This window comes from Hemicordylus capensis, chromosome 3 (genome assembly GCF_027244095.1).
Source record: "Hemicordylus capensis ecotype Gifberg chromosome 3, rHemCap1.1.pri, whole genome shotgun sequence".
Classification (NCBI taxonomy): domain Eukaryota; kingdom Metazoa; phylum Chordata; class Lepidosauria; order Squamata; family Cordylidae; genus Hemicordylus; species Hemicordylus capensis.
This window is the reverse complement of record NC_069659.1, coordinates 185,429,630-185,442,478: the sequence shown is the minus strand read 5'-3', so window position 1 is coordinate 185,442,478 and position 12,849 is coordinate 185,429,630. Positions and strand designations below refer to the sequence as shown.

General features: G+C 42.8%; 1 protein-coding gene across 7 annotated transcripts in view; it reads left to right on the top strand.

Annotated features, from left to right (window-relative positions):
* ELF1 (E74 like ETS transcription factor 1) overlaps positions 1-12,849 on the top strand; it is a 98,714-nt gene that overhangs the window by 74,334 nt on the left and 11,531 nt on the right. For all 7 annotated transcript variants that reach the window (XM_053307407.1, XM_053307411.1, XM_053307412.1 and 4 more), the window contains 4 exons: positions 2,110-2,284; positions 9,163-9,267; positions 10,282-10,437; positions 11,495-11,578. In XM_053307407.1, coding sequence (XP_053163382.1) covers positions 2,110-2,284; positions 9,163-9,267; positions 10,282-10,437; positions 11,495-11,578 — 520 coding nt within the window. The remainder of the gene's footprint in view (positions 1-2,109; positions 2,285-9,162; positions 9,268-10,281; positions 10,438-11,494; positions 11,579-12,849) is intronic.

Sequence of the window (12,849 nt, the reverse complement as noted above, 5' to 3'; positions counted from 1 at the left end):
CATGCACAGTCTGGGCCCTCCAGGAGCCAGAGGCCTGCAAGACAACTCCCAGATATATATACATCCTAACCTGTTCCATGTCATGGCCATTTATCTTCTATCTGTGGAGATGATATAGCAAAGTGACAGTTATGTATATTGCTCATTGCTTGAAGTAGGCTGGAGCCCCAGGCACACACACCCCAGTGGTGCTTGACCTTTCTCCCCCAAGGCTTTTAGCCTGGCAAGCTTAGCAACAGTGGTGGCAGCAGGCTGCTCTTTAGCACTTCTGCAGGTAGCAGCACTGCAAAAAGAGTTGCTGCCTAGTTAGCTCTGTGGTAGAGAGCTTAGCTTGTGAAGCATCAGCAACAGCAGTGGTGGCAGCTCTGCCGTTTTAGAATTCCCAAATGCCTCCGCCCCTAATGTGCATCGGGGAGGTAGGGCACCTAAGGATGCTAAAATGGCTCTGCTGCTCATGGCAGTACTAAGAACAGAGCTGCTAGCCAATAAGCTCCCCTACACTGGGCTAAGCTGACTGGTTGTAGGCAACGGTAGCAGCTCTTTCTTCAGCACTGCTATGGGCAGCAGCACTGTTATGGAATTCCCAGGTGCCCTTGGCGGAATTTCCTAAAATGACACCCTTTCTCACAAAGGATCATCTGCTGCTGCCCACCATTGCCCAGACCCTCCACTTTCAGTGTCAGAAACATGATGACGGAGCAGCTCTTTCAGTCAAACAAGTCACTTTGTTGTCGTCTCCTCCTGTCTTCTTGATTTACAAATGGACTTTCTCCAGCAGCTCTTGAGTCATCTCAGGGATTCTGGAAGAAGCTCATATGCAGATGTAGAGATCAGAAAAAGGCATTTTCAACAGACCACCTCAGCAGATACTGGGCACATGCATGCCTGTTTTGTGTCTGTATTTTGGGCATTTTATTTTCATCATTCCTAATACTCCAAGGCGCATAGGTAGATAGGTTTATTTATTGGAACTTCCCATTGGTTGTGACAACCTGAAATTGTTTAAAATATACATTTGCATAAATATTCAGATATAACATACCGTAAGTAAGTTTATTGTTATGGTTGTAGACCAGCACACAAAACTCATGTGCCATGTTAATAATGATCAGATTTTTTTTTAAGTGTGTGTGTATGTGCGCGCGCGCACACACACACACACACACACACACTGCTATCTCTAAACAGTAATTCTTAGAACATACAGGTACTGCCACACCCATCCCAAGTACAATATATTTAAATACTTCCTAAATACAGATTGTACTTTATTCTGAAGTACAATGATGAATGTCTGTTAACTGCTGCTTTGTTCTCCAAATGAAATATTCAGGTTACATATTAATTTGTTTACATTGACTAACCAAGCATGGGTCCAGTCCTGTTTTGTACCATTTTAAAGGAACTTTAATAATAATTTTTAGTATTTAAATAGGGTGTTTGAGCGCCTCATGCAAATAATTCTTAGAATGAGTCTATAAAATAGGTCAGAATTGTTGTTCTCATAGTACAGATTCAGATCAAGGCTGAGAGTGAGAGAGTGGCTTGTCTAAAGCTGCCTGCTGAGTTCATAGATAGCCAAGGTGATGTTTGAACTGGGATCTTCCAGGGTCTTAGAATCAAACTTAGACGTTCACTTAGCTTTATGCTTAAAAGTGGAGTGTCTCCTTTCATTAAAACACAAAGCAAAACAAAAAGAGCTTCAGAGGGACTGTGGCATGCAGGAAGGTTTGAGGGGCAATTTTCAGGAGGAAAAACAGCATGAGGGGGGAGTTTAACCTCCCTGCGTGCCACAGTTCCAGTCGGGATTGCAACCTGTTTTAATCAAATCAAACCCACTTTCAGTTTGAGCATGCACTTTGAGCATGTAGTTAGGTGAATGTCACATTTGACCCCTGCTCTTTATGCTGTTTCGGTTGAGCCGAAAGGGACCAAAAGACAAGAGTCTAGAGTAGCACCAGCTGTGCTTATGAAGCAGTAGCTCCAACTGACTTGTGGAGTTGAGCTAAGCCACACATCCTGCCAATTTGTGTATTGATATTTGTCTTGACAGTCCCATTGTTCATGAATAAAGTAGTTTATCTTTTTGTCTTGCCCATTTTTAAACAGCTGGGTGATCCATCTATCTTTCCTGCTGTTATTGTGGAACATGTACCAAGTGCCGATCTCCTGAACAACTACTCTGGTTTATCTTGTGTTGCTGAGCCCAGTGACATGATGACAGAGAATTCACTGGATGTTGCAGAAGAAGAAATTATAGAAGATGATGACATCACCCTTACAGGTTTGTGAGCTTTTTTCTTTTCTTGTTTTTACATTATCACTTAGAAGATACGTTGGCTCTTGAGGCAGAACAGCAGCCATAATTGTGATGTGTTAATTCAGACATCCTGCCAAATTGTAGTTAGGAAAAACTGTCAATTTTAAACACACATCAAATTATGGCTTTTGGTTCTGGTTTGCTGACCAGTTGCAAACCATGGTTTAAACTATTGATTGAAAGGGCAACATCTACAAAATGTTAGATGTTTCCTATTTCCAAGACAGACAATGGTAATAGGCAACTTCCCTGAAAAATCTGGAAAGTTTAGAGACTTGATGTGTCTGAGGTCCCTATCCAGCCCCCAGCACAGCATCCCTCCAGTGGCTGTTGCTGGTGTCTATCTTGCATTTCTTTTTATATAGTGAGCCCTCTGAGGACAGGGAAGCATCTTTTTGTATAACTTTCTGTGTAACGCACTTTGAGAAGTTTTTTTTAAAAAAGATGTATATACATATCTAGTAGTAGATCATGATGGACTAGATGTGGACTAACAAGCTGAGACATAATCCAGACACAACAGAGATACTCTTGGTGAGTAGTGTCTGCTCATCTGGGGATAGGGGCTCTTTTAGATGGGGCTGCACTCTCCTTTGAAGAATCAGGTACATATAGTGCTCCTGGATCTGGCCTTGATTCTGGAATCCCAGGGAGTGACTGTGGTCAGCAATGCTTTTGCACAGGAGAGGTGCACCAACTACACCCACTTCTGGAGAAGATGGATCTGCCCATGGTCACACATGCCCGAGTTAGATCACCGTTGGCCTGCTGTAATGTGCTGTATATGGGGCTGCCTTTGAGAAGTGTTCTGACACTTTAGGTGGTGTGAACCACAGCTGCCAAAGTTGTAATTGGGATTGCTGTTCTGGAGCATGTGACTCTGTGGGGTTCCAGTTCGTTTCAGTTCAAACTGCTGGTTATTACTTTCAGGCCCTAAATGGCTTGGTACTTAAAGGATCTTCTTGTCCATACGAGTCTGCTCATCTAGTCAGATTATTGGTAGAAGCCCTGCTCTGTGTCTCACCTCCATCAAAATATGGTTGGGAAAATGGGAGAGAGCGGATTCTGTTAGAGCAGTGCCACCCAGGCCATAAAACTCCCTGCCTGAGTGATTCGTCAGTTCACCTAAATGGTGTTTTTATGCTAAGTGAAAATGTATCTATCTGTATAAATAATGTGGTGTGTGTTTTGTCTGCACTAGCCAAGCTCTGATAAGGGAGCAAAAGTAGATGACCTACTTACTCATCCTTAATCTTGGAATATTTCCTTTTATTTGAATTTGTTTCACTAAAATGCAATGTGTGCAGTGTTCTTTGCATGCTGTTTTCTTTAACATGGCTTCCCCAACTTGTGGTACTGGCCTCATTCAGTGAGTATGAGCAATGTCTGGTACACTGGAGTTATGAATAGGGGCTCTCAGAGTGGATAGTGCCTTTATTTTGGTCTTGCAAATGGAGAATTGAGATTGAGAGCAAGCAACCTATTCCATAATTTGAGTCTAAACCCAGCACTATTCTGTGGGGTCTAATAGCAATAGCACTTACATTTATATACTGCTCTATAGCCGGAGTTCTCTAAGTGGTTTACAATGATTTAGCATATTGCCCCCAACATTCTGGGTACTCATTTTACCGACCTCGGAAGTTAAAGGGCGGCAGTTTTACCACTGCGCCACCAGGGGCTCCTGGTGGAGGAAATGACTTTCCTTCACACACTGACAATTGTGGAAGGCCAGAGCTCTGTTGTGTAGCCCACGTGTTGTATAAATAAGGCCACCCAGCAAAGGAATTTTATTTATTTACTTACTTACTTACTTATTTATTTATTTACTTATTTAACTATTTATATACCACCCCAAACTTCTGTCTCTGGGTGGTTTACAACAACATAAAACAGATTAAAAAGGAAACCACTTAAAATAATTTAAAACCACAGTACAGTTAAAAAACTTGGTTGAAAAAATAACACTTTAGAAACTTCCTTTAAAGTTGTCAGAGATGGGGAGGATCTTAATTCAGCAAGGAGTGCATTCCAGAGTCTTGGGGCAGTAACAGAGAAGGCCTGTCCCTACATAGCCACCAGATATAGCCTCTCCAGATGAATCTCAGTGGGCGGTGGGTCTCATTGGAAAAAAGACATCGAGACTATTCTCACAATCACCCAAAAGCAGGCTAAGGGAGCCTAGCCCGCTTTGGGGCGCGATTGTATGTTGCAACGGGAGCCATGCGGCTTCCAGCACTTAGCCTCCATAAATACCCCTCCCCTTAGATGAGGTTAACGGAGGGAGTGCTCCATTAACCTCATATTTTTGCTTGTGTGTTGCCGTGGCGCATGGTGACACACAAGTAGATCCCCGACCGGGAGGCTGACAGCAGGCTCGGGGGTTTCTCCATCAGGATGCCCCACGCACTTGCCACACATAGAGTGCATTGCAGTAGTCAAGCATGGAGATTACCAGCCTATGTATCACTGATCAGAGGTCATTTATCTCAAGAAACGGATGTAGCTGGTGTATCAGCCGAAGCTGATAGAAGGCACCACTGGACATCAACTCAACCTGGGACACTAGGGAGAGGTTTGGATCCAGAAGCACCCCCAGACTGTGCACCTGTTCCTTCTGGGGAAAGTGTGATCTCATCCAGAACTGGCTTATCTTTGTACGCAGTTTGGAAACTTCGTTTAGTTCAAAATGCAGCAGCCAGACTGGTCTCTGAGGTAACCCAGAGAGACCATATTATGCCTGTCTTAAAACACTTGCACTGGCTGCTAATATGTTTCTGGGCAAAATACAGAGTGCTGGTTATAAGCTTTATAGCCCAGCCCCAAGTCCTGAAGGGCTTGGGACTGGGCTACCTTAGAGAGCACTTTCTTCTGTATGATCCCCATCGCATGTTAAGGTCATCCGGAGTGGTTTGTTTCCAGTTACCACCAGTTTGTCTGGTGGCAACTTGGAACCAGGCCTTTTGCTCCTTGCCTGTGGAATGCCAGCAGATATCAGCAGTTTAGACGCACTGTTGGCCTTTGAGAGAGCCCTAAAAACGTTCTTGTTTGGTCTGGCCTTCCAAAGTTTTAAAATTGTGTTTAAGTATTTTAATTGGCTTTAAATGGTTTTGAATTGTTTTAAAATTGTGTTTATGTTGTTTTAAGCAGTGCGTTTTAAATGCTGTTTGTTTTTATGTCTTTTTGAACGTGTGCACCACCCAGAGCCTTTGTATGGGGTGGTCTATAAATGTAATAAATAAATAATAAATAAATATCAAAATCATCTCCCACATTCCGACCCCGCACAACAAATACCTCCGTCTTGTCTGGATTCAGTCTCAGTTTGTTATCCGTCATCTAGCCCATCAGGCAGGCATTTAGCGGGGTTATGCCTGATGATGATGATGATGATGATGGCATAGAGAAAAAGATTTGGGTGTCATCAGTATACTGATAACACCTTGCACCAAATACCCTGATAACTTCTTTCAGCGGTTCCATGTAGATGATAAAAAGTATTGAAGACGATATGGAGCCCTGTGGGACACTAGATAAAAGTTCAGATTTTGAAGAACAGCAGTCTTCAAGGGACACCATCTGGAATCTGCCTGAGAGGTAGGAGCGGAGCCACTGCAAAGCAGTGCCTCCCACTCCCAACCCTTTCAGATGCTCCAGAAGGATACTATGGTCAATAGTATTGAAAGACGCCTAGAGATCCAAAGGACCAACAGAGTCACACTTCCTTGGTCAAATCTCAATTGGAGATCATCCATCAGGCCAACAAAGGCAGTCTCCACCCCATTGCCCATCTGAAAGCCAGTTCGAAATGTGTCTAGATAATCCTTTCCCTCCAAGACTACCAGGAACTGGGATGCCACTACTCTCTCAATTTCGTTCCTCAACTATGGAAGGTTGGAAACAGGCCTACAGTTGCTTAACTGTAAGGGATCCAATGCAGGCTTCTTCAGAAAAGGTCTGATTTTCTTAATGCGAGGAGGCATCCTGCCCTCCTTCAGAGAAGCATTTATAATCTCTACCAGGCCTTCTGCAACAACGCCCTTGCCAGGTAGTATAAGCCATATTGAACAAGGGTCAAGAGAACAGGTGGTAGGCTGCACCGTTCCAAGCAGCTTGTCCACATCTTCAGGAGTTATAAACTGAAACTGATCCAGTCAAACTACTGTTCAGGAGTTGCTGAACACCTCCGCATCAGACACTGCAGTAATTGTGGGGTCTGTCAGCCCAAATATGAGAGATTTTATCCACATAAAATTCATTTAAAAGGTCACAGTGGGTAATTGATGGTTCTAAATTATGATTCCAGGGAGGAGGGCCATGTACTAGCCCTCTCAGAACTCTGAAAAACTTGGCTGGGTGTCAGCTTGCAGATGCTATATGGGCAGAAAAGAACCGCTTCTTTGCCACATGTATCACCTGAGCGTAGTAGATCTTCAAATGCACTGTATGTTATAATCTGTCGGATTCAAGTAGGGTCTTTCTCCACTTGCACTCCAGTCATCTACCTCACTTCTTCTGGCCCCGTAGTTCTTCCATATACCAAGGGGCCCAGTTTGGAAGGGGGCGGAGAGGATGCTTAGGAGCAATCATGTTTGCTGCCTCGGTGAGTTTGCTGTTCAAATTGTCCACCAGGACATCAACAGGATCACTGGCAGAGACAACATTGAATATTTCCAAGGCTTCTTAGAATCCTATTGGATCCATAACCTTCTCGGATGGACCATCCTAATAGGTCCCTCACCCTTGCGGAGATGGGATGTGGTTGTGAGTCCAACCTTAACCAGATGGTGGTCCATCCACGATAATGGGGAAATCACAGGAGTCCACACCTATGGAACACCACCCTGATCAGAGTAAAAGACAAGATCAAGTGTATGACCAGCAATGTGCATTGGTCCCACTTGGGATAGGCCCACAGTCATAATGGCTGCTATGAACTCCTGAACCACCCCAGACAAATTGGTCCCAAAATGAGCACTGAAGTCACCCACCACCACAAGCCTGGAAGGCTCCAATGCCAAGCCTGAGACAAAGTTTGTCAGCTCAGTTAGGGACTCTGTTGGGCAGCAGGGTGATTGGTACACCAACAGAAGTCCCAGTCTACCCTAGTCCCCAAACTTAGGTAAACATATTCAATATGGTCAGGCACTTCAACAGAGATCCTGGTCAGGGAGAGGTTATTCTTATAGACCACAGCAACTTCACCTCCCCACCCATGTCTCCTCACTTGCTCCTCAACAGAGTACCCTGGAGGGAGAAGCTGGGACCAGACTGGGCCACCAACCTCCTCCAACCAAGTCTCTGTGATACATACCAGGTTGGCCCCTTCATTCATAATCAGGTCATGGATTATTTCTGATTTATTCTGGACTGACCTGGTATTAAAAAGGAGCAAGGTGAGGCTCTGTGGATGATTGGCACTGCTCCCCAAGGTCAAAGAGCTGGTAGGACAGCCGGCAGGAGAAACAGCTAGTATATTTCTGAGTTCCCCTCCCCTGTAACGGTCTGCTGACTTCCCACGTTAGATCAGGCTGAGAACGAATTCAGATCAGACGGGGAAATCTCTTCCCAAGACCTTAGAGAGTTCTGTAAGTAACGTATGTGTTTTGAGCTGCTTCTTAGTGTGCTTTTGTGATGTATTTGTATAGGGAAGAAAATCTTGTACAATGTAGAGACCAGAGGATTACTTTTTGTAGTGTTTTGTAAGCTGGGTCAGGAGCTTGGAGGGAGGAGAACTTTGGTACTTTAATACCTGGCAAGCTGCCCAAGGTTGACTTTACCAGCAGTGCTAAAGACTTGTGCTTTTAGGAAGTGGCGTAATAATGACTCACTAGTGCATACCAAGCATCTCTGCAATGACTTCTGTAAACTAAACCTTGGTTTTTGGGATGGCACTGTAAGATATCGTTGTGGTTTAGGCTCTCTGGGAGAGGAAGCACCAAAAATTCCTCAGACTGCTCATTTTATTTTTATGTATGCAAAGAAAGTTTAAATCTGCTAACGTTGTTTGACAAGGATCTAAACAACTTTGAAACTAGTTTTGTGAGCCCACAGATGTTTAGTGCAGCCTTATCTTGCTACACTGCAAAGTGCTTTTGCAGCTTGTTCAGTTTCCAAACCTGTTTGTGATATGATGCAGCACTGGGTGTTCAAAGAAAAATCAGAAATCAACTACACTAACTCAGCCTACTTGCATGTGCCAAGCAGTTCCTCAGATCCCAATCTCTTCTTATATTTCTTCTGAATCCCAAATGTCACACACATCTGTCCTTGCTGTAGAGTGAGTGTGTGTGTGTGTGTGTGTGTGTGTGTGTGTGTGTGTGTGTGTGTGTGTGTGTGTTGACTACATTGATTCCTATTACACTTTTATTTTTCTTTGATGCAGTAAGCATCCTGGCATAAGGTCTTTGCTTCTGCCTACAGAGGAGCTGGGGAAAACCTTGCTGCCTTTTTAGTACAGATGCAACAAACCATATGTTGAAATCTGCAGACACAGCACTTCACTTGCCAGCCTTTTGGGTGCTGTTCTTGACCAAGATGAAAACCAAATAGCTTAGTTAGAGGAATGTCTGCACAACTGCCAGTGGAAACTGGGGTACATAAGCCACTAAGCAAGGCAAGAGGGGATTCATTTATTACAGGAGTGGCTGAAAGGAAAGTCAAGTCAGGTATGGACTCACTGCCGTGAACAGTCTTTCTCTTCATGGTTTTTAGTCCGTCCCAGGTTTCTGTTTGTGGAGTGAAGCCAAATCAATGGAAGTCTTTTGTTTCATATCGCATGCTAGCGATTGTATTAATTGTGTTTCTTCCTTCCCCTGCCCCGCCTACACTCTTACTTGCAGTTGAAGCATCTTGTCATAATGGAGATGAATTGCAGACCATAGAAGCTGCTGAGGCCCTTCTTAATATGGATTCCCCTGATCCAATGTTGGATGAAAAGAGAGCAAGTGAGTCTGCCAAGAATAAACATGAGCAATATGAGTTCAGAGAAAAAGCAAAAATGAAAGCAGTTACGTCTGGCTGTGCTCATAAAAGCTGGGTGCTGTAGAAAGGGAATATTGCAAGAGAGGAGGCGTGAATTCAGTGGTTTCTTTAAATTTTACTTGGTGACTTTACTCTTGCGCTGTGAAGAAATAGCATGTGTTCTTACCAGAAAGTTCATTAACCAGCCCTTCATGAAGTACTAATATTAGGAAATGAAAGGGTCAGTTGAATGCCTTTATTTTAAAGTCCTTTTCCCATGTTGGCTGGATACCTAAAAAAAAAAAAAAAAATCCAGCAAAAGTTAAGCACTTCTAGGTCCTATTAATCTCACGTGAAGAGGTTTAAGCATGTTCCTTGACATCAGTGAGACTTGAAATTGCTTAGCATTGGCTAGATCATGCCCAAATAATTCATACTGGCATCCGTCATTCTCTTGTTGCATTTGTATTACAACTTGGAATGCTGAATCTGCTGTCACTGGTTATTATGTGGGTACATGTTCATAGCCAAGTTGTCATCCACAGAGACTAAATATCCACCTAATCTCACTAAGATAGTTCTTTTCGAGGTTGACTTTTGGTTAAAACAATGTGGTAATAAATATGGAGGCATTCAGGATTATTTATGTTGTTACACTTGTATCCCACCTTTTATTGAAGGATCTCTGGGTGACATAGGGTGAATTCATTCCCCCCCCCCTCACAAAAGCTCTGTGAAGTTGTATTTAAGTAACAATTAGGAGAAATAGTAATCTAGACTTAAGTTATGGATCTTTAAAATATTTTCTGATTGAGATACTGTAATATCTAGTATTATCTTTGCACTGGTTAATCAGCTAGAATTATTCAAATTTAACATTGACAGACTTCATCCATCCAAAGTCATTGCTTTTTTGTAATGTAGTTACTAGATGCTGTTGCAGAATCCTTTTAAAAGTTTTGTGATTTTTTGTTTGTTTTTTTGCTGTGTTTCTGAAGCACATGTGTTTGGAGCTGAGGATGATGTTGACATTGGCCCTATTACTCATGTGTCTGTCACTGTGGATGGGATCCCAGAAGTGGTAGAGCTTCACCAAATCCAAGATACACTTGCTGAATCACAAAGTGCACTAGCACTACCAAAGAAGAAAAAAGGTGAGGAAGTTGGAGTGTGCATTAAGCAGGCATCAGGAAATGTAGTGTCTTGTCCATGTGTGTATTTATAATATCCAATGAACCGTATATTTTTGTGAAAGGAATCCAAATCATTGTAGTGGCCCCCTTGGAAAGAAGAATAAACATATCTGTTTCCACGATGCTGAATTTCCCCGATAACCACTTATGCTTTATGTAGATTTTGCATGAGTTTTGGCCCGTCCACAGGGTGAGGCACTTTAAATGCTATGCCCCCTGATAAGCACCTTGAAAATAGGACAATACATTTCCGTTTCAAGACCACTGAGATTATAAAGTGGCACTAACAATAATTAGCATTCATATAGTATTATTATAACATTTCTATAGCATTTATACTTCACATATATTATCTACATAATCCTTGCATCAGTGTAGAAGTCGTGTCAGAGGTAGGCAACTGAGGTGGGAGGAGTGTTACTTACCTAAGGCTGCCTACTGAGTTTGATCCAGGAACCTCCTAACTCAAAACCCCAGTTGCATTATAGCAGCCCTGTTCCTTCCTTTTCTTAAGACAAACACAAAAATGGGAGTAACTTGGACTAACCCCTAAACGGAATGAATTACCTCTATATATTGAACATAATATAACTATCATATATTGAACAATGCACCACTGAGAGACCTTAAAGGCCAAGTTGAAGACAGGTCATCCTGGAGAGAATCTATCTATGTGGTCGCTAAGAGTCGACACTGACTTGATGGCACTAATCGATCAATTTTCATTGAACATCAAAAGCTAGGTTCTGGGTGATTAAATTGATTTTTGAGATCAGTGCTTGATCTGTAATTCAACTCAATGCTTGATCAGTAATTCAATTCAAGGAGGCAAGTACTATAAAATTAATGGGATCCATTGTGGTTGCTCAGGTTCTTGAAATTACTGAGCTCTTCCACAGCAGTTCAGTTGCTTATAACATGTGTGCGGATCTGGAGTACAAACTCAGCATTGATTACAGAAGTCATTGTCGTGTGTCTTTCATAGTGAAGGTTTATACAACAGTGGGTTTTCTTTCAGGAAAGAAAGCCAAAGCTCCTCGCCCAGAATCGCCTACTCTGACTCCAAACATATCAGTGAAAAAGAAAAACAAAGATGGGAAGGGTAAGAATGGGCAGTGCAAACTGTGGGCCTGTGGAACAAACATAGCAAATTCTGTGTAACACATAAATATGTAATGTTTAGCGTATTAAAGCATTTATATTTATATTTATAGTACTCTATACTTTTATATACATTAAGGTATTTTAAGGCTACTTTTAGGCCTTGAAAGTGGCCTAAAATTCAAATTAATAAAACAATAATGACAGCAATGAATTAAAATTGATAAAACAGTAAGATGACAGCATGCTACAGCAAGGGACTAGATGACACAGCACACAAGCTAGACAGCCAACTCATCTTGAGCCAAATGCTTCACGAAAGAAAAATTTTTAACAATCTGTCAAAAAACCTGCATTGAGGGAACCATGTGAGACTCTAGCTGGTGGTGAATCCTACTTCAATGTGGATACAGTGTTCTGATCATGGGAGTGGGGAGGGAATAACAGCTATATTTTTACCTTTCTTCATAAGTGAATTTCCAGTCTGCATTGATTAAAGCAAAATGGATAATTGGGAGATATTTGTTCTGTCTAACCATCCCTGCCCTATTACCTGGCAGGTGCTCCCCCCCACCCGGCAGTAAGGTAATACGCTTCTAGTGCTTTCTGGTACTCTGTAATGCTATTGCTTTAACCTATAAATGGCTGTGTGTGCTATGTGGTAGGGATGTCGACAAATATATCAGTGGGGCAGTACCTCCTTGGAGCAGTACCTTTTAAGCATAAGTAAAGTAAGTCCTTATCTGCTCTGCCCCACTGCTTGTTCAGGCGTGGTGCTGCACCATCCAGAAGTCGCATGGCCATGGGGCTTCACTCACTAGTCCGTATGCAGCAGTGGGATGCACATGGTGTGACAGCCATGAGCCCCGCAGCCACACACGGACTTCTGAGTGGCACAGTTCCATGCCTGGAAAATGGCAGAGCGGCAGAGGAGCAGGTAAAGACCTCCTTTACTCATGGTTGTACATCATGTACCACTCCCTGCCCTGCTGAAACAATTTGGTGGTCTACACCGAATCGATTTGTGCACATCCCTACTTTGTGGCCCCAGTTCCACATAAGAGTTGTAACATTTCTAAGCTGCTTACTATGTGGATCCGCCTAATAATGTGCAGCCTCCACACAAGTACCACAAATATCTCTAAAGCATGTTAAGCCACGTAATAGACGACTTACGATCATTACAGCATCTTCATGTGTGGCTGCAGTGTCTGAATTAGCCCTAGTTTTCACTAAATAGTAAATTCTCTCACAGGAAATGTCACACTATTG